Below are 22,302 nucleotides of genomic sequence, written 5' to 3' on the forward strand. Positions count from 1 at the left end.
TCTCAGGCAGGTAGGTTGTTCATACTTTCACAGATGCTCCTAGTTAAATGAACGGAAACCTCTCTGAAGAGAGAGCTCATCAGCTCCTCCAACCTGGCACACAAACGAATGGCTATTTTTGGGTAATTGCCCTCTGCCCCAGTTTTCTTGAAATCAGAGGTTTGCATGGCCATGGGTGACCAAAGCTTGCAAGAAAATGTCTTCTAAAAGTGACAAGGAGGTGAAAAATTATAGCTTCTAATGTGCAACATAGCTTTCTAAGTTTAATTTATCATCCAGTATGCCTGTATCATGAGAATAATATGGTAAGTCTTTGGTTGACAGCTGACTAACAAAAATCCTGTTTCTTTAGACTTACGTGAAAAGCCAAGATAAGCAGTTTGCTGCAGCTACGATTCAGGCTATAGGCAGGTGTGCAACCAACATCACTGAAGTGACTGACACATGCCTTAATGGCCTCGTCTGTTTGCTGTCCAACAGGGATGGTAAGCCAAAGTTCTCTTTGTTTTATGGGTAGCTGATGGCATGAAAAGTTTTCTTAGAGAGAACCACACAAAGCTTCAGATTACGTCAAGGACCAAGAGCTGAATTTGGCTGACACAACTGGATTAATGTCCTGCACTTTCAAAGGTTCTGTTGTTCACTGCGTAGTTACTTTCTCTTCTATTAGAGAAATTAATTCGTTGTGGCCCCCAATTACATGCTTACCTACTTTTTCTTAAAATGCTGTGATTATTAAACTATGCTGTTTTGATTATTGTAGGTAGCAATAGTTACTTAAAAGTTAAGTTGCATCAAAGCAGTTAGCCTGTAGAGGGTGCTGAAAGCTTGGAATTTTTTTTTTGGTAGTGCATCAATGCCTAACTGAAAACACATATTGAATAGATTTTAGGAAATATGGCACCAAATTTGGCTTGATTTTGTATTCTATCGTTCTGGTTTTTTTGGATAGCAAAACAAAGTTTAAAATCTCTAAGGAACACAACAAGGAGTGGATAAAGTCAAATAGAGTATAGCAGCATAAGTCAATACCTAATAATATTGTATACTCTTACTAGTTACCAATGAGTATAGTAGGTTCTTATTTCATATGAAGTCAGTAATATGTGTTAATAAATAATGTCAGGAAGAAGCAAAACCATAATTTTGGAGTGTCTTGGAGTAGTTAAAATACTTCAAAGAACTTAGGTGACATTGTTCTGAGCTTTGAAAAGCAGCATTAGTGCCGCTCTGTATCTCATCCACATATTTTTCCATGGTAATCCCGAGAAGGCCTTTATTAGGGACATCATTTTTGCAGCACATATTTGGACAGTGACCCATTAATACACATAGAGCTTTCTCTTACTTGTTTTATGAACTGAATTGGCATTCTCAACCACCTCATCTCATATCAGAAATTGTAGAGTGGCCTCCGTGTATAGCTTTGTATTTTTAATATATGTGACTTCCTTTTTTTAGTGCTGTAGATCTTATTTCTATTTAAGCCTTTCTGGTCATCAACTACGTTTAAAGTATCTTCCCATATCATGTTACAAAGCCATGTCTGCACAGTGCACCTTCTTGTATTATATTCAGCAACAACCACAGGAAAAATACAAGCTTCAAAGGTTGTTCTTGAGGTTGCCTGATTCTTCTAGCAGTCTTCCTCTGAGTAGGCTTCCTTCAGCATGTACAAATCCCATATTTCTTTTGTTTTAAATGAAATAATAAAACTGTTGCTTCAGAATACAATTTTTTGTTACTTAACAATCCTTTCTATTTTCTTGCTTTTTGTTTTGCTAAGGAGGAACCAAGAAAAGAGGAGAAAGGATTTTTTTTTTCTTTTACCATAGATTGTCAATTTAATATTTTCTTCAGATTAATTCTATATGTATATATATGTATATATATACACATATATGCTTGTGCATGTATATAAAGGCCTGTCAAGATTAGTTTTCATGTCTGTTTCTAAGTAGTTGTCTAGCAAATAAAATTATCTTCTTGTGCTTACTGTTCTGAAAGACTGCAAAGGATATATTGAGGATCTTTTAAACCTGGCAGCTGGCAAATTGCTTTACCATAGATGCAGTGTCTTTATTCCTTCTTTCAAGGAATGAATAGAAGGGCATAATTTACTTGGTACCTTTCCCCAGGTGGCAGGAAATTACCAATAGTCACAGCTTACTGAACATAAGAATTTTGGCATGGTAAGGGAATAAAAAAGAGATTTAGCATAGTGTAGGAGAGTATCTTTAAGAGTCTTGGTTAATCTTGCTTTCCCCCAGCTTTAACACTGTTAAAGTGTACAAGCAATCTGTTTGCTCTGCTACTTCTTTTGTGGCCATTTGGAGCCTGGAAGTAGTCCTGTTGCTTTGTGTAGCATGAAGCACAAGGTAGTAGGTCCAGCAGGTTCTGAGGTCTGTGACAGCAGAGTCTGCTGTGCTTTCTCTGTACTGTTTTCTTACTATGGAGAATTCACTTGAGTGCAGAAGACAGATACTCATACTAATTCTACTAAACCGAAACAAAATCCTGAAGAACAAGCTCGTGGGAGAAGTGCCTTCTGATTCCATGTGCTTGTTCTGTAACTCAAAATACAACCCAGCTTAAGATATCTTGGCTATATTTGGCACAAGAGCTTTACAGTTATTCATTCTGCAGCTTGGGTGATGAGAGGCAGGGCATTGTTCCAGAAACAAAGTTCTCTGTCAAGAACTGCTCTTGAAATTTTCTTTGCATGCTTATAAGGGAGATTTTGAAGTCATATTTTCCCTGCTAAGGAAAGCTTTGGTATGTGGGGAAAAAAACCTCATCAGCATTTGAACTACAGAAGCACAACACAAACTAGAAATTTCAGTGATGAGACACCTTAGCAAATGATTATCACAAGCTAAACGTGACTGACTCTTGAAGAGACTGTTTTTGTGAAGACACGTTGAGGGCTGAGAATTATTTTCCTTCCTTGTCTGCTGAAGAAAGGACAAAAAGAAAAGTTATTTTCTTTCTCTAGTTTGACATTTGGCATTTGACTAATGCGTTTCCTTTAAGCAGTTGTATTAATAGTTGAAACTGACTGCTGGCCCCACTGTGACATAAAAGTAGTTTTAGATCTTAGAGACAGATGGGATTATAGGAAGTCTCTTGTCTGACTATACTGCGTATACTAGAAATCCTGCAGGTTTTTCTTAGGTGGGTTACTTCCATTTTCTGTTGAAAGTTACAGGTCAAATGTAGGCACAATTGTAGAATGTATAGCTAAAACATTTTTTGCCCTACAAATCTATATAAAACCATAAGTCATAAAATTACTGGAACTGTTAATACATCTGGTAACTAGCACACATCTTTTCTAAAATGACATAAAAGAAAAGCAACTTGTAGCATCCATTTTATATGTATTAATAGAGTTTCCAGGATTTGTTATTTATGCTATAAGGATGGAAAAGTTAACACAGTGCAAACTTAGACTTCGGCTAGTTCTGAAAAGCAGACAATGTCTGGGTAATTAGCTCTAGTGATTGCCTTTTAGCATTGTTTTTAACCCTCATAGCTTTGTTAGTAACCCTAATAGCAGAATGGTTTGGGTTAGAAGAGACCTTTAGATTTTGTGTAGTCGGACCTCCCTGCTATGGTCAGGGATACGTTGCACAGACCAAGTGGCTCAAAACTCCATCTAACCTGACCTTGAATGTTTTTAGGGAAGGGCCATCCACCAAAGTGGCATCCTGTTCAAAACCAGTTGATGCAGTTTTGGTGCTTTTAGAAAAAATGGTTATACAAACTGTAGGCTGTGGATAAATTAGTCTTGTGTGTTCAAGTTGCTGCAAGGATAGGTTAATGTAAGTGAAAGAAAATTTGATGCAAGATTAATGATTTCAAATGTTGAATTTCAGAATTCACCTTTTGAACATTTTCCAGTAATATACTCCATGCTGAGATGATTTTTTGAGGTTTTGTTATAATGCAGCCAAATTCCTGTTATGGAAAAAGTCTTTGATTCCACAATTTACTGTCTATGGCATTGTTAATTTTTTTTTATGTATGCATCATTATTTGACAAAATGGAACCGTGTATGACTCAATGTATTTTAAGTTTTTGAAAGTTGTCAGGCTGCAGAGTCTTCAGAGATTGTCCTACTTATCAATTCCACATCACTTCAAAATTGTTAGAAGAAACTAAGAATTTTACTATGACTTGAAAATTGAAGCTGCTGGTGTACCCCATGGATTCTTCTTTATTGATAAAGGAATTCCTGTTCAGATTTTCTGTGATTTTCAACCGTTATTTTAAGAATTTAATTTACTCTTTATAATCTTTGAGATATTATTTATACTGTTTCAAAAATTCTTGTGTTCATTTATCATTGTCTTGCAGCGATTTCCTATTTGATAATTCTAGTAGGAGTTACATTTTAAAATTTTCTTACTGCATATTCAGAATGTCAGTTTCATCTCCCCTCCTAGTATTCTGCTGAAATTGGTTGTGGTTTTCTACCTAACTGTTTATCTTTTATTTGCTGCTCATTTTTGGTATCCTTTGTGTGCACAAAGCAAGCCTCATGGAGTATGGGGTTTTATAACTATGCCAGTCCATATTCTGGTACAAATGCATTTTAATTTTGTTTGTGCTTTTTTCCCCAGTGTCTAGACTTGTGTAAAAAAATCATACTAGTTTACAGTTGTTTACATTTATAATTAACAATTTGTTTACAGTTCTGGATTATTTCCTTGAAATTTGCTCCCACAGATAGCATTAAAGTAGTTCCTATGGTGACATCTCACCTACTGCAGTTGATATTACCATGATTAGTTTTATGTTGTCAACAAGTGTTTTTAAATATGACTTCATGTCCATTCATTTTTTTGGGTTCAGCGGTTTTTTTTCTTATCTGTTCAATGTATCACAAGATACTGAATTATGAAAGTTGCCTTTCCAATGTTCCCCACTATAAATATTCCATATTGCAATTTTCAAGTTTTGAGAATTGGCTTCCTATTTTAATATCTGGCAAAATACAGTGTAAATTAAATTGATCTGTAGGATTGTGCGAGACCTTGAGATGTTAACCTTGCTTCAAGAAATTAGTCTAGAAAAATGATAGATGTCATGTCAAATAAAAGATGACACAAAAAGCTACAAGCCAAAATCTAAGCATTTCAGAGGCATATGGTATAATGATGTTCTCAGAGCTCTTGGGAAAGCCCTTCTCCATAAAGAAGTTTGCTTTCTCAAAAAAAAAAGAAAAAAAGACAAGAAAAAAACCCCCTAATTTAGACATCTCTTCCCCATTCTGTTCTACTGAAACTTGAGCGTGCTTGATTGCTGAATGTTCCATGTGTCAGATTAACTCAGACAGAAATGCAGGAACACTTCTGTTTAACAAATGGTAGTTAGCCTTCTTCATCTTTCCTTACGTGAGTTTACTCTTGCACAGAAGCTTGCCTCTGCTCATGTGGGGTGTTTTCAGCTTCAGAAATTGTACATCTCATACAAGTTGATCAGGCTGTGAATGTTACTTGTTGCAGTAATTAAGCACTCCAGTGCATGGCTTTGGCATGAATCTTACAACAGCTTGCTATTTAGAAGCTTCATTTGAATGTACTAGAGACTGGGTTACAGACCTGTTTAAACACAGAAACATTCTTTGCATTTAGAAAAAATGCAGAGGAGATGTTTAGATATTTCTCTAGCGTATGAAAGAGCTGTTATTTTTAATGCAGGCATTTTTATTCTCATTGCAGACTGCAAATTACTTTTGAATATGCATAATTTTAATGAAAGTCAGACTTTTTTTTACACTGTTCCAGTTTTATAGGAAAAATATGAATTGCAGCTTCACTAAAAAACCATTTCATACAAGTATGTACTAGGTTGGTATTTTTACATTTAGAATGTGTGTCCTCTTTTTGCTGATTGTAACTTGATTCAGGAAGCTGACCTTGTATTACATAGTAGAATGGTTTACCACTTTTTTTACCAAATTAATATAATTCAGTTCTGCGAAGCGTATTTGGAAAGCTTTTACATCTTTTACAATCAATTATTTGTGGCTTTTTCTTTTGCATAAATGCTTTTAAAATTAATAATTTGTTTTGTCTGAAACAGAAATCGTAGTTGCTGAAAGCGTTGTTGTCATTAAGAAACTGCTGCAAACCCAGCCGGCACACCATGGTGAAATAATTAAGCATATGGCCAAACTCCTGGATAACATTACAGTGAGTATTTGTTCACACTCTCTTGTTTGTCTTGTCAGCTGATAATTAGATTTTTATCTCCTTCGAATTTGTGCTGTAAATGGAAGTACATTAGAGAAATGCAAAATATTTTTTTTTATTTTTGAAGTAAAATATCATTTTTCATCATCTTAATGGAAAGGAAGTGAAGCTATCAGGTGGGCCCAATTTGTGCCTTAGGTCTGGGAAGCTATTTTTAAAGAAATCCCTGGAAATGTTGGGCATTGCTAGTCCTGTTACTTCAGGATGAATAGTGGGTTTAGAATGTGGAGTGGGTAAATTGAAAAGAAAATAAGCAGTTAACTTAAGCACTATTAGCCAGTTGTCTTCAAGATTTGGAGTGGAATTTGAAAGTTTTATTTTAAATCTTTTTTGCCAAATTACCTCACCTTTCCATGGTATCAGACATGCTGTGAGTGTGTTGCAGTATCTTGAAGTTGCATTTTTATCTTCTGGGTATTCGAGATTCTGTGGTATTTAACACTAAATTTTGAATTATTCACTATTAACTGTCTTTAGATTTAATTGACCTTTAGATATGCAAATATTTAGTTCTCTAATTCTCTTCACAAGCCCAGTAATTGATAAAACATTTAGTTATCTCTCCTAAATTAGAGTATAGAGATGATGTCCAATAGCTATCTATTATGTCCTTAACCCAAGGTGTCAGATTTTGATCTGTCAACAATTATTTTTCTGTAGAGAACTGTTTAATTTCATAAAATTACACATTTTATGATAATGGAACAGTTTCTAAATCAGTGAACCTTCATTTCTCCATAGTTAACTTCAGCAAAGTTTGGAGTATTAAAAGAAAAACTAAACATGGTATTCTTCCTTCATGCTTACTGCAAAATCAAATAAATCTTAAGCTGCTAAGAGCTGATAATCACTTTGTAACTGATATAAGGACAACAAATTCTACTGAATTGCTCATACCAAAATAAGATACTATTGCTAATTACATATCAAAATAAGTACTACCTTATATATAATAATTACCCGTATTTTCAGAAAATTTGTGCAATATTTTGATGGATTATTACAATCTCAAAAATAATGTTCTGGCACTTAACCAAATTAGTTTGGCATCTTGTTTCCACATACTCTACAAAAGAAAATAGTTATTTTTCTAAATATTCTGTTAAAAACTTAAAAGAGTTTTGTAGCAATTTTATACAATTAATACTTTAAAATCAGGCTTTAAGGAAAAGAAAATCCTTTTTTAAGTCAAATAAAGGGGAAGATGAAAAGACATGCTGTCTTTAAACTACTTCAGTGTTCTCTGGTTTTCCAGTATTGTACAGAATATCAGAAAATGTTAAGTAGTAGAAGAGTCTGTGTGTTAGAGCAGTCATTGGAATAAAGAAAAAATCAAAATCTGATTCTGAATCATGGCATTTTTTCATGAACAAAGAAGTGGTGGTAAAGAATTAGTCATGTAGTCATGAACCTACAAGCAGCTGTAGGTTCTCCAAGGTGATTATTTTATATATTTCTATGACATTTTTAAGTTATAACTTTAAGATACATACTTTTCCTGTTATGTTGAAGATTTTGGATTAAAGAATATATTTTGATGAAGTTCATATTTATAATTTGAATGCTGAATCATTTTTTCTGACTGCCCCTACTATGTCTGAAAATGAATGTATTCCTTCACAGAATGGTTTGGGTTGGGAGGGACCTGTAAAGATCATCTAGTCCAAACCCTCTACTCCTTACTTCTGTAAAGAATAAGTGTACACATTTCAGAATGAGTATTTAATTACTGGGGATATTAGTTTGAGATGTCAATAGCTAATACAGTATTACTGGAGTACCTGACATCTGCAGTTGTACTTCAAACCCTGATCTTACTTTGGGAGAAGTGGCAGTGAGTTGACATAACACAATTGCCTTGGGTTTTGTCTGCTGTAAGACAGAGACATGGATCAAGGGTTCCTGACCATCATTGACAAACAATGTATATACTTCTATACACAGGTGTACATACTTACTTTGCACAGGGCTTTTTGGCATTTTGGTTGGTTTATTGTTGTTTTTTGGTTTTTTTCTTGGCCTCTCATCTCATATTGTAAAGTATTAGGATTGAAACATAGAGAACCTGCCCTATAGCTCTATATAGGAATACACCACTGTTTTTAAACAACTCTTGCATTTGGATGTAGGAAAAGCAGCTTGAATGGGCTTGAAACTGAAGGGTGGGATAATGTGAACAAAGAAATTCTTTGTTGCTCTTTGGAGTTGAAATTAATTTAGTATTGTGCATTACACAGATGAAAGCATGAAAAGGAAGTGCTTAACAGAATTAAACACTATTAAATTGAAAAGCCTTTAAGGAAAAAAGAAATGTTTTGATTGTTCTGTCATGATCTAGTTCAAGTCAAGAGTAAACAGCCACTAAAATATGCAACATTGGTGTAAATTCAGTGAAATAGATTTTTGGATTTGTGCCTGATTTTTTTCTCATTGATATTGTTATAAATTTCACTTGTGCTAGCCTGAGATTGTGATTGGCAATGTTGAGGTGCCTAAAAAATCTTTCACAGCAGTGTTTTTTCAGGTCATTTAATTTACTGAAATATATTTGTTCTTGTTTTCAACTTCTTCATCCACAGAAGCCATTTAGAAGATAACAAATTTGCCTTGTAAAATAAATAAAATCTAAATAAGAAGCTAAGTATTAATACCATTTATAGAAAAATAGACCAACTATAAGAGGTATTAGGAAGTTCACTTAAAAAGTACTGAACTCCTGTAGAGCACTGACTCTAAAGTATGATAAAGACCAGATCTTCTTCAGTTTTTCCTTTGATTGATTATTTTTGGCATCTCTGAAAACAGTGGCTATTTTTCTTCTTTTGTGTGTTTTGATTTGTACCTTAAACTTTTATCCTGGTGGTGCCCAGGCAAAGATCTATGAGATCTATTTTGTGTGATACTTGCTGGGTACTTGGACATGTGCATAGTACAGCTTTATCTAGCTGTGTTCCAGCTCCTTTCCTCACACCTTTCAAAAGCTGTAATGGAGAAATACATGGCTGATGGTGTCCTGAAGACATTAAGCAAGAGAATAATTTGATCTCTTAAAACTTAAATTTTTAAAAATCATGAAAATATTTCCATTTAGCTGTCAAAGTGTTAATAATGTTGTCATGCTTTACAGTTGATTGACTTGCTAAGCTGTGAGCCAGAGATTGGAGTGGTGCTTGTTTGTGTTAGATATGCACTCTGAGGTAGGCCTGATTAGTTTTGTGTGTACAACTTTTAGAGTGACAGAAGTTTGAAAAATATACTTATGGGAAAGAACCATTTAAAGAAGGGTAAGTTTAAAACCTGTCTTAATGGGTTTCATCTCCAGCAGCAACAAAATCTGATACTTTAGGGAAATGGTTTTAAAGATAAGAGAAGTTCCTTGTGGTTCACCTCCAGTGTATCATCTCATCCAGTTACTGGAAGCTTCTGTTTAATGTCCACATCATCATGCTTACTAATCTAAAGTTTCTAATTTCTGCTCATATTCCATATCTCTGATCAACTATTCCATCTTTTCTTTGCCTTTCCCTGAGGTGTGGGTTTTAAAGTGGGCTGGCCAGAAGTGTACACAGTAGTCAGATATGCTGGAGAAATATTACACAATGACATAGTGATACTGCTTGTTTAGTGTTTTTTATTTCACTTTTCTGATGTTGCCTGCCTTTTGATTTCTGCAAAAGACTGAGTTAACAACTCTACAACTCTGCAAAAAATCGTGATTCTGAGATGTATTTTTCCTTACAAACACCTTGGAGTCCATCAGTATGTGTAGAACATATTTTTGTGTCCTGTTCCTAATGTTCTAAGGCCAGTAATCTCCAAATTTGTTCCTACCTTTTTCTTTTTAGAAAAATAATTTATTATGGTATGCTGTATCCAGTAAGGACTGCTATCTGGGTGATGGGAATCTTGACTTGCTGTGTGATTTTTCTCTTACAGTACTACTAATGGTAAAATGGTAAAATCAGTACTGCTGAGGCAGTTTTTTTCTTTTGATAGTTGGCAAATTCTTACATTATTGTTTTTCATTACAGACTTATTCCTAGTTCCTTCTAGAATATGAGCATAAAGATGAAACAAGTCTGAAGGGTTTTCTGATCTAGAGATGAGGAGGAGTAAGACAGGATAAGACATTGCAAATGTATAGCAAAAATAGCTAGTGGCATGTTTTGAAGAGCTTAATATTTGAGGAAAATCTTGTCACTTATGGATGCAATCAAGTGCTATTATTTACTGTTTTGGATTGTGATTCTTCTTACAAGAGTAGTAGACTCATAGTTTTTAACACTGCTCTGTCCATTCATCCACTGATAACAAACTTGACTTTCTGGTCTTTCATAAATACTGCTTGTAGCTATATTTCTGATACGGCTTCACAGACCAGGCAACTTACTTGCTTTAATTTAGTTCTCCTTTCTTGCAGTGTTGGGAAAGTATCACAGAGTATGACATCCATATCTTTGTATGTATTTCAGTTCTGCAAGCTTCAGATTCTAGCTACATTCTTTGACCTAGGATACACTTTAATAAGGCATTTTTAAACCTTTATATTAGAAATGATGTAATGAACAATGCTCATAATTTGACAGTTTTCATACTGGCTCTGTTATCTATGTGGTTGCTGAGACTTTGAGAGGAATATGTGGCCTCTGGGAAACTGTGTCCAGGGACAGTGAACTTGAGGCAAGTATTTTGCTTGAATAGAACACCATTTTTTAAAAATCTGTACACTGTAAAAGAGATGGAGTAAATGGTAAAAATTCTGTTTTAAAGGAAGTTTATATGTAGAGGTTCAAAAAATAGAGGAGTCCTTGAAGGTCTACCATTTGGAAACAAAAACCTGGTACTTCTCTTTTGCTCCTATTCTTTCCTATGTACCTTTTCTTCTTGCTGTCAGTTGGACATTTCAGATCAACTTTATCTCTTTTTCCATTTCGGATTCCAAGTAAAATTTAAATAAATTGCTAGCTGTGCATATTTTCTTCTGGATGCAGAAAATTACACTTCATTTTCAGTTTCAGTATCTGAGTATATATACACAGCTTGAGTATATAATATTCAAATAGTAATTGTAATATGTATTCAATAATTGCATATATACACAAGATGAGTATATAATAACCAGAAATGGTGATTTTAAGTTGTACTTTACCCCTGTGTTTTGTGTGAATATACTGAGAACTGAACTACTTTTCAGTAGTTTTCCAGTTGTGCTGCTTTGAGCAATCTGTAAAGACTTTATAATATCTTTCTCTAATTGTTGTAAGTAACCAGAGTCTTGCTTTGAGGGGAGTCTTGTCTGGCTGTTTTTTTGTTTTTCTTTTTTAATCATTTATTTATTTTCCTTGAGACAGGTAATGGGTTGAAATGGCAATAGAAACTACCTCCTGGTACTAAAGGCTTAAAAAGTGCACTTAACCACTTGCTTGGGCCATATGGAATAAAACATCAGGCAGAGTAATTTACAATCCTGTTTGCCTTTGAGGATAATGCAGAGCAGGGCTGAATAATGAAAGTATTATTTCCTGCATTTTTGTCAATTCAAGGTCCCTACTTAAGCTATACTGGAAAAGGCAGTGAAGGTCTAGAAGGGGCTTCGTTTCTTGTTTGCTGTTTTGAGTGCCCTGGAAACAACAGCTGCAGGATCATGCACTTGATATTACATGGCTGAGAACTGTAAGACTTAAACAGGGAAAAAGAAGTCTGAAAATATTGTGTGATTTTGACCCCAAATGAATCCAGTGACACAGAAACATTGGGTTCATCAGTTCGACATACACTTTTCATTAAAATGGCTTCTGCTCAGGGTTTGATTCAAAAAGTCTCTAATTGGTATTGATTCTTCTGCCACAAAATTGTGTTTAATATATATGCAGTATTTACATAGTGAATTTAACCACCTGGTTAAAAGGCAGAATCTCACAAGAAATTTCTGACTTCCATTGTCACTATTTTCCAAATGAAGCTTTGTTTATTTAGTTTTGTAAAACTGGTTTGTTACTCTAATAATTTAATTTTAGAAACGAGGAAAAAATCTTGAAGAGTAAAACATTGTGCTTAAATGCACACTATTTAAATACGTTTAAATACATTTTGTTATGGTTTTAAAGTGTAGTCCTGAGCTTGACTAGGAAAAGTACAATAATTATATTTCCATGTCATTATTAATGCTATTACTGAAATTGATCTGTGAGCTATTTATGCTTTATAAAAAGAAAACAATATGAAAAGAAATGTTTCTGATAGGCTGCTGCTCAAACTGTGGTACTTGGTGATCTCTTGTAGAATTTTAGTATTTTAACAAGTCTGTAATGAAATATTTTAGAAAAATAAATCTAGCATAACTGAAATCTGAAGTTGCCTATATATTCTTATTTAGAGATATCTATCTGTACAGTAGGCAACTTGAACTGCTCCAATACTGGAAAATCTAATGTACCACTCAATTACTATTCTTTAGCCCAATTTAAAATAATAGATTGGGTGTGAGGTCTTAATGCAGTGTAACCTTTGGAACATTAGAAATAACCTCTTTCCCTTTTGAAATCAGAGTACAGTAATAGCATCAGTCTTACCATTGTGCAGACTAACATATTCTGACTGCATTTAAAGTTTTTATATGTAGCAGTTGTTCAGTAGCTAGTTCATCTTCTTCATTCTCTAAATTCCAAGGCTATGTAATTTTTTTGTCAAGGCACATAAAAGAATTCATCTGTATTTTGATGAGTATTTACATATATCTGTATATGCTAAGTCACTGTGTTACACCACTCTCAACATATTATGTTACCTGTATCTTAATTTTTTTTCCCATTATCAGAATTGGCCTTTATTTCTTTACAGGACATGTTGTTGTTGTTTTTGGACTCTGTATTCTGTCTATACATGATGTGCTTTTTCTTTCAGTGGAGGCAGTCCTTTGTTTTGCCCATGACATGCTTGTTTATATTTTTGTTGGCATATATATTTGCAACCGTGTCAAGTACAGAGGCGAATATTGTCAAGTTGACTTTATTCAGAGTTGTTGCCAAACTTTTTGGAGCACATTTAATCATTAAAAATAATTGTGAGCATGATTAGTATTTCCTTATTAGGCTTAGTGGGCCATTTTACCCATTTAGAATATACTTTCATAAATAATACTTTCAAATGTTACAAGATTACTGAGTAAGATACATAATAGTTGGTTCCCATTGTAGTTCTGAGAAATGGATATTCATATATTGATAACATATGTATTAGAACATGTTAGAATATGTTTTCTAGCATGTTCTAACAGACATGCTAGAAAAGTAATCAAACCATATATAAAAGTAACTAAGAATTAATGCTTTGAGAACCACCGTGCTGCATTTCTAAAGCATGTATATCCTGTGAGTCTTACCTAAAGCAAAACTCACCCTGCCATTAGTGTAAGCCTATTAATAAAGATCATTGTGTAGTGTAAGGACTATGTTAGTATGAGTGGTTTTGATCTTTTCAGATAAAGCAATAAAATTAGCTGAAATTGCAGTGGAAGCATTCCTTTTTTCTAAATTATGGTCAGTTTTTTGATAGACTAGAACAGTTATGTCTTTCTTCTGACATTTCAACATTTGTGGAACGAGAGCCTGTTCAGAATGTTGGAGCACCACTGTCTGTAGACACTATGCAAGACATGCTTATGAACTTTCTTATTGCATTCTTTCTTCCTTCTGCTCAAGGCAGGACAAAAATGTTTTCAGAGATGTATGTAATACAGATGCAATTTTTAACTCAACCACCAGGTAATGTAGGCTGGGTCACTTTTTACAAGAGTATGTGCATATTATTTCATTTAAATCTTAACTGCTTTTAGCTAAACTGCATGGAGCATGAGCTTCTGTTTCCTTCTGTGCTTTTCCATTTTGCCTTTCCTCTCTGTTTTTGGCAATGCTGTGCTTCTGAACTCGGCATCATAGACTGGGAGTTCTTCTAAAAGCTGCTACTACCAGCTACTTGAGTGATAACTGTTGAGTAGCTCCAAAATGGTAAGACCTGTGTGAACTTTTTAGTCAGAGTGTTTCAGTTATGATGGTAGATCCTATTCAGAAATTGTGAATTGTGATTTTGATCTTCGGTCTCACCAACATTATGAGTATTCTATTCAACTGGTCTTGGACATTTGCAAAAATACAAATCTTATTGTCATAAAATTTTGAATAAAAATGAAGAAAAGCTAGAAATAGTCTTAAAGACATTCGTATGCTTTTAAACTAGATAGGCAGGATTTGAGAAAGTTGTGCTGTTGGAAACCATTTCTGTATGAATGCAGGAAAAAAAAAAAAAAAAAAAAAAGCTCTGTTTTGTTTCAACATGTGTTTACCATAACCTGCTGGCAGGAATTCACGGCCACGTGTTGAAGGCTTGTACTGTGTTCCCAGATCTCAACAGCTTGTATTCTGGACATCAACATGTCACTTCTGTGTACCTCTGTATCATCAACCTGTGATGCATGGGTTTTGGGTCAGAATCAGTACCTTACATTTGTACAAATACTCAGTCAGCCGCAGTGGCTGTGTTTAATTTCACGCTGCATTTCTTGCATGGGAATTGTCTTTAAATAATAATTTGTTTAACTTGTTACTGAACACAGGTATGGAGGTAGTCTTGGTGGCTGTGTTAACCTGGAGTGCTCAATGTTTTTCTCAGGTTCCAGTAGCCAGAGCCAGCATTCTCTGGCTCATTGGTGAGTACTGCGAGCGGGTTCCGAAGATCGCGCCAGATGTTCTGAGGAAGACAGCCAAGAGCTTCACCAATGAGGACGACCTTGTAAAGCTGCAGATCTTAAATCTGGGGGCCAAACTCTATTTAACAAATTCAAAGCAGGTAAGCCTAAACTCATCGTTGTGTATATTTAGAGTTGTGGCAGGTTTTGTACAGTCTGTATAGATCAGTAGTGATTTCTTTTATATAAATAACCTAAATAACCAAACCTAGTCCATATTATTCTATGAAGAAAAGCTGAACATACGTTTTCAAGAAATATAACAGGCTAAATCTAACAATGAGTCTTTAAATGTGTGCTGGATCATGAATGTGAATGTATTGATGAGATAAACTCTTTTATTGTATCTGTCTTTGGGAAATCATTAAATTTTTATTTCACATGAATAGAGAAGATCTGTAAATCGTGTCAGTAATACCAGGCAGAAGATTTTGCTGATATGATTTAATGTTTTCTCAAACCGAAACCAGACCTTTCAAGAAAATACTATCATTTTTAACAAGAAGATGCTCACTTTTTTGTTTAGAATATCTAAAAGGAGATGCCAGTAATAGGCCTTGTTTTGTTGTTCCATCTGTGCTTGTTTTAAAGATAGTAACTGCTTTCCCTTTTTTTGTTCTACTTGCTTAGTTGGTTAGTTTGATTTAGTTTTTCCTATTTCCCTTTACCTTGGTGTGTGTGTGTGAGTTCTAATTATCTCTAGTCATAAAAATAATCTAAAAATGTCAGATAACACAAAGAGGTGAACTTAGATCTCCAAGCAGCTGAAAACAATAGCTATGAGAGGTGCCAGGTGCCTCACTCTTCATAGTGACAGCACTGTGAACCCCATCACAGACTATGGAATATAGCATTTTTACCCTAATTTTTCACTGTAATTCCAATTATTGCTGTAAAAGATTGTAAAATCAAAGAGTTTTTCCCCCAAATGTAGAGGAAATACATTGTCTGATACATATACTTTCCTGGGCTGCTAGACCTCTTTGTTTTACAACAATTTGCCCAGTACAGGATCTTGCACTTCTCCAGATGTGATGTCTTCTTGTCCCTTATAGTTATATGCAACTGCAGATGTAATCTGTCTTAGACTTTTTTTGTAGGGTACATGGGAGATGAATTGTCTTGCTATGCATTCAGATAGGAGTGAATGCTTTCCTTATACAGTCTGAAATGGGGCAGTAATAAAAGGTGACTTCTCTCTGGCAGTGCTCATCTTAAAGAAAATGCTGACTGAGATAAGGAAAGATTTGGTTTGACTATGTAAACCATTTTTTTTTAGACCATTATAATTACTAATTTTCCATACAGATTTTGTAATTTTGTACATAAATTCTTCCACGCCATATTTGGTAAAAAATCCATTGCATACAAGGAGATGATGATTTCTGTGATGGATTTTTTTGCTATTTCACATCTTAATACATTTTAAATCATCATTGTAAGTGCTGCATAACCCTTTATTCAAACATGGTAATTATGATAAAGCAGAAGAAACTGTCTTCTGAGATGCCTACTAAATGATGAAGTTCATCAAAGAGTGTTTTCCTCTTGTAGTTTTAGATTGTGGAAAAATAAGTTATTATCTCAAGTGGTCAAGGTATTCACATAAAATTTCTAACAGTGTAGGTTTGGGGACTTGGCTTGATTCAAAGTTCCTTTCAAACTAGAATACTGTGGGCTTCCTATTAGAGGCTGGCAACACTCTTCCTACATTATAATTTCCAGGAGTAACTTTTCTTGACTCACTCAGTATTAAAATTACTTCCTGAAATTACTTCAGTTCCTAATAGTTCCAGCCTTTTTTCAGTTGAATTTTTAAAATTTGATGTCAAATCTTGTAGACTTGATTGCCCAGTTGTCAGTCTGTCCACCTCTCCTCAATCCCATGTTTTCTGTCTCTATATTATATCCCATGATATAGTAATTATATTAATAATTCATTAGTTTCATCCAAAGTTAATGGAGTTGTGAAAACCTCAAAAATAAAATTTTACTTTATTGAAAAGTGGTGGTAGAATGGCAAAGAGACACTCAGTGCTGACCAAATAGATGAAAAGAGCCCTTTCACCAGGTGAGGGAAAGGCAGGTTGAACTCATGTGTTAAGTCTTGTTTGGAGAAAAACACAAAGTTCTGGAGGAAATAAGACTTGCTGATTTTATTCCCTTTGTCTAAATATATTATTTTATTTGCTTGTAGTTTCTATAAGTATATGGTGAAACACTTAGTGAAACACATTCACAGGAATGGTTTTTAACATTCAGGATTTCTTACAAAAATTTAAAATATACTTCAAATCCTGAGATCACTTCATAAGCTTTTAAAGGCTGTTCATAATTTAAGGAAGTTTCAGGTTCAGTTATGTCTGGATAGGTATGTAATAAAAGCAGGCTTCCCTCTGGTTGTCTGTATTATTTAGTAAACTTGCTTTGTTTCTTTCAGCCTTTAGGGTCTTAAAATCTTGAGTGTGCTAGGTAGCTGTCTAAATGGAGGTCATATAAGATAAACATGTCATATAGTTGCCTAAGATGTTTCTTCCATATAGCAGAAAGAATAAAGAGATTTCGATGGGTTTCTGTTGCCTAATATAGTAGGATACCACCAGAAAAGGTCCCAAGTAGTTGTAGGGTGTAAATAGATATGTCAATCGTGGTTTAGCACAAGAGCCTTATCTTGTGTGTCTAAAGAATCAAGTTACTGAAAGCTAATGATATCTAAGAGTGGATAGGTAACTGTTTTACTCTCATTGTAGAGTCTCATCTGTTGGTAAAACCTGTATTGTAAAATTTTTGAGTGAGGATGAATCAAAAAGTTAATTGCTGCTAATACACAATAGGCATTAAATCCTTAAACAGAACTATTGTCACTAGAAAATACCAGAAATGTTGTGATTGAGTTCTAGAAATAACCTAAACCTAACAGTTCTAGCCAAAACAAACTGTACAAAAAATAATAATGGGTTGAGCAGCATGGGGATAAAAGAAATTATATTATGCCTATATAATGTGCATGTCTGTGTATTAGGAAATACTGATGTATGATAATAAATGTATTAAATCACAGATCAGAATACTTTGTCACTATTCTGTGAAGCAGTCATGGTATGCAGAATCTGTCATGTTTCACCAAATCAGTGTGGTTGCTGAAATGATTTTCAACTTCTTTTGAAAACTCTTTGTTGAAAACTCCTTACATCCATTCATTAGTTTATTTTTTGTTTTTAATTAAAAATAATTGTTTCTATTAGATACCTCCATGTAGGAAAGCTCTTCTGGTTGTTTAATTGCTTTGCCATAAGAAAAAAAAAGTTGTTTCCCCGCTGTTTCCATGAAAACTATTGTGTATATGATAACTGCAAAGAGACTTCTTGCAGACACAGAACATTCTTGCATATCAGTTTGATGTGTATTTATCTGTATTGAATATATCTGTATTGAACAATATGAAAATGATATTTTACGGGACAGAATAGGGAGGAGGAGAAGGGAAAAGATCATGGAAAAAATGGTCCCATTAAAGGAAATGCAGTCTTGCAGGATCAACTCTTTAGCTGTCTAATTTGTCTTTATGTAATCCCATCAACACTCACTGAAAAAATGTCCACTCTGACAAGGCCTTCAACTTTTCCCATCCCTATAGAAATTCACAAGTTAAGATCATTGTGTTTTATGATCCATTCTCCTGAGCTTCCTGCCATGACAGCAAGGAGTCTTGTCTTTTTTTTGCAAGGGGAGAAGTGATGGCAAAGGCTGCAGGAGGTATCCCTCATTTAGTTTAATTCATGCTACCTGAGAACCCTCCCTTCCAATTCCATTTAGATTGAACAGTGTAAGTCCTGCATGAGTGCAGATTATGTAGGCTCAGTCTGATGCAGTTGTTTAAAATTTTATACCCTCATACAGAATTAGCTGCCAATAAACTGTGAAATGCATATGGGAAAGTTTTGCCTTTCCCAGAGCTAAGACAGTACCTCAAGGAAAAAGTTTTTTTTTTTTTTCAGAGTCATTCTTGCGTATTAAAGGGAAAAAAGAAACAAAAAGTGTTTCATTGACAGGTTTTTTTTAACTATGCTGTTATATTATTCTGATATATAATGACTAATTTATTCCAATCTTTGATACCATAGGTTATTTTTGAAATGCTTGCATATGTTGCACTGATGAGGTTTAAATTAGAACCATTTTCTGTTTACTGTGTATCTCACAGTAGTTAATCAGTATTCTGAAAAAGCATTTTTATATCTCCAGAAAAAAACCTTCGACTTGCATCCTCAAGTTGGAAATTATTAATCTGAACTTTTTTTTAGCAAGTGGCATATACAAAAATTGACTGGTTTTTTGGACATATTTTTCTGCTCACATGATTGAAACTGTGTTATTGTCATAGCAATAGTATGATAAACAATTTATATATGGAACATGGTTTCTTTGTCTGAAGCAGATAAATCTCTCATGATGATACGTTTTTAACCCTGTGATATGCATACATTCTGAGTTGAAGTACCAAAATTTACTTCCTTAAGATAGTGTATAATTTCTGCTTTTTTTCCTATTTGATTGTATATAGAGAAGTGGCATGCATGTTTCAAATATATCTAGTGGATTCCAGTCTATTCAGCCCTGTTGTTCTGGTTACACTACATTATTTCTGTCTCCTTCCTTTCTTTTATTATTTTCTTAGCTTAAAAATTATCTGAATTACTAAAATTATTTAAGACATATTAATATTCTCTAACATCAACTTAGGAAGCTGTTATTATGCTGTAAAAACCTGTGATAGTATAAGTTGCTCTCTTACATAAATAAATAAATGACCGATATTACTGAAGGCTTTAAGCTTCAAGAAAAAAATGAAAGAAGTCTTTTATCCTGGTTTTTAGAGGGCATCAGCAGCTTGCTTTTATGAAAAAGTAACAGCTAAATGCACTGCAAATAATTTGCAGTAATCCAGTTCAGTGATTCATGTGTCTGCTTTAATGGGTCATAATTCAGGATAAAGTAACTGAGTGCAGTCAGAGTGCAGACACTGCTTATGCCAGGGACAGTATCTCTTCATAAAACACACCTCAGCAGAAGCAGTTTGCCAGCCCCCTAATACCCTCTGATGTTTTGATGTCCTGCATATTTTTCCGATTAAGTTTTGAGTGCCATGTTTTTAGTTGTATTTCCACATTCATTATCCTCACGTAGACCCTTCAGCGGGTTTGCCATATATGATTATTTTTTTAATGATGCCTTTCTTTCCACTTCAGCAGTTTAATAATCTAGCACATGGCTGCTTCTCAGTACTCAGCATTCACCTCCCCAATACAGAAGAGGACATGTGCTTTGGCTGCAGAATTCCATTTGCAGCTTTAGAAATGCATATTCCCTGTGGAGCAACATTTGTTTGACATAACCATTCATTTTTATTACCTCTTTAAATATGTTTATCCAGAGTTATCAATAATCATAAATAACTTGTATTCTGTTCTTGTCCTGTTTTTTTCCACAGACAAAATTGCTTACCCAGTATGTATTAAATCTCGGCAAGTATGATCAAAGCTACGACATCAGAGACCGTACAAGATTTATTAGGCAGCTTATTGTTCCGAATGAGAAGAGTGGAGCTTTAAGCAAATATGCCAAAAAAATATTTCTGGCACAGAAACCTGCCCCGTTGCTTGAGTCTCCTTTTAAAGGTATAACTGCCAAAATCATTTGGTAAATGTTCATTGTGTAAAGGAATGTGGCAGCTTATTCTGTTTCAAAATACTTCCACAAATTGTGTCACTTAGCAAATAGAAAAGATTAATATGCAAGGATGCTCAGTCTGCTTACTTGCTTTTCAGCAAGCAAGGTGCACAGTGCATTTCTCTAATGATAAACCCTGGCAAACTGATCCATTTCTATTCATGTGGATTTTAAATTTTATTTAAATAACAGAAGGTATGTCTTTTGAGGAAAACTATTCTTCAATTTAGGAAAATAGCTCTAGGATTTTATCTGGATTTTATTAGAAGGTTGTTAATGTGAGTATTGCAAATGTTATATGAATCTGAAATAAATTTAATCTCTGTAGATAATTTTTTTCTCCAAAATCATAATTTTCCCTCTGCATTTTGTCTGTTGTTTTACGAGTAAGATCCATTGTCTGTCTTCTCAAATTAAAAGGTTATCAGGCTATCTAAATTAAAAATGCTCTGTTATTGTGACAATTTGCATTTTAATTTTCATACTTTCTTAGGTCTAGTTTTGAAGCTTTAAAAGGAGCTCCATTTTGAAGAAAAACTATTAAAATTCTGGATGTGTTTGTGCCAAGACATGTATATGGATTGTTTAACTGTGCTGTCATTCTTAATATTCACAGTAAAGTAATTTTTAGAGAAGCTACATTTCAGAGCAACACCTCTAAACACACTGACTGATTAGCTTTTTTATTGACCATTATGGGGGAGATTATTGTAATCTATGGACTGAAATCAGTTTTTTGACCTATGAAGAGCTTCCTAGTTTATATTTATTCCATGACATTTGAGGTAATACAATGGCAATTACCTTTAGCCCTGATTAAGATTGCTCCTTGTGGTAGAGCTCACAGTGTTTGTGTATTTCTTCCCTCCCCCTACCCAACACCCTGCTTTTTTTAATAGATCGGGATCATTTCCAGCTTGGCACCTTGTCTCACACTCTGAATATCCGAGCCACTGGATACCTGGAGCTATCCGAGTGGCCGGAGGTGGCTCCTGACCCCTCTGTCCGAAATGTCGACGTGGCTGAGTCGGTACGTCTGCGGCACTCGGAGTAACTCTGCTGGAGGCACTCCTCAGCACGTAGTATCAGCCCAACACCCAAACCCACAAGTGTTTAAATACTGTCTGTAGGCTGTGTGGAAGGCCATTGGTGCAATGGGAATGTCTCCCTGTTGCTTGTTTTATCTTAGAAATCGAGCATCTGGAAACTTGCTTAATGCTAGTTGTTTTCAGTGGCAGAAGTGGGTGAACTGTAGTCCACTTCTGCTTCATTTGTGGAGTAAGTATGCTTTCTTCACCTCCATCTTGCTTCTGATTTCATACCTTTTATCTCTACACTCCTGCAGTGTGTTAGCTAGGTGTAGCTGGGCTACCAAAGTTAGAAACAAATAGATTGGTTTGTGAAAAATCCCAGACTAAACAGGAGAAAAAAAAAGAAAAAAAAAAGGTAAAAATATAATCCAAACAACAAAAAGCAGCTACAGGGAATGAGATTATGTGTGTTTTGAAGCGTCAAGTTTGGAAGAGATAAGAGTTTACATTTCAGATAATCTGGAGGGGATTAGGAAA

The 22,302-nt window shown here is 34.6% G+C and overlaps 1 protein-coding gene across 2 annotated transcripts in view; it reads left to right on the forward strand.

The window, feature by feature from the left end:
• Nucleotides 1–22,302, forward strand: part of AP3B1 (adaptor related protein complex 3 subunit beta 1) — a 155,437-nt gene that overhangs the window by 65,601 nt on the left and 67,534 nt on the right. For both annotated transcript variants that reach the window (XM_066340008.1, XM_066340009.1), the window contains exons 13-17: nt 353–485; nt 6,092–6,201; nt 14,929–15,105; nt 20,496–20,682; nt 21,634–21,764. In XM_066340008.1, coding sequence (XP_066196105.1) covers nt 353–485; nt 6,092–6,201; nt 14,929–15,105; nt 20,496–20,682; nt 21,634–21,764 — 738 coding nt within the window. The remainder of the gene's footprint in view (nt 1–352; nt 486–6,091; nt 6,202–14,928; nt 15,106–20,495; nt 20,683–21,633; nt 21,765–22,302) is intronic.

Source organism: Sylvia atricapilla, chromosome Z (assembly GCF_009819655.1).
Source record: "Sylvia atricapilla isolate bSylAtr1 chromosome Z, bSylAtr1.pri, whole genome shotgun sequence".
Lineage (NCBI taxonomy): Eukaryota > Metazoa > Chordata > Aves > Passeriformes > Sylviidae > Sylvia > Sylvia atricapilla.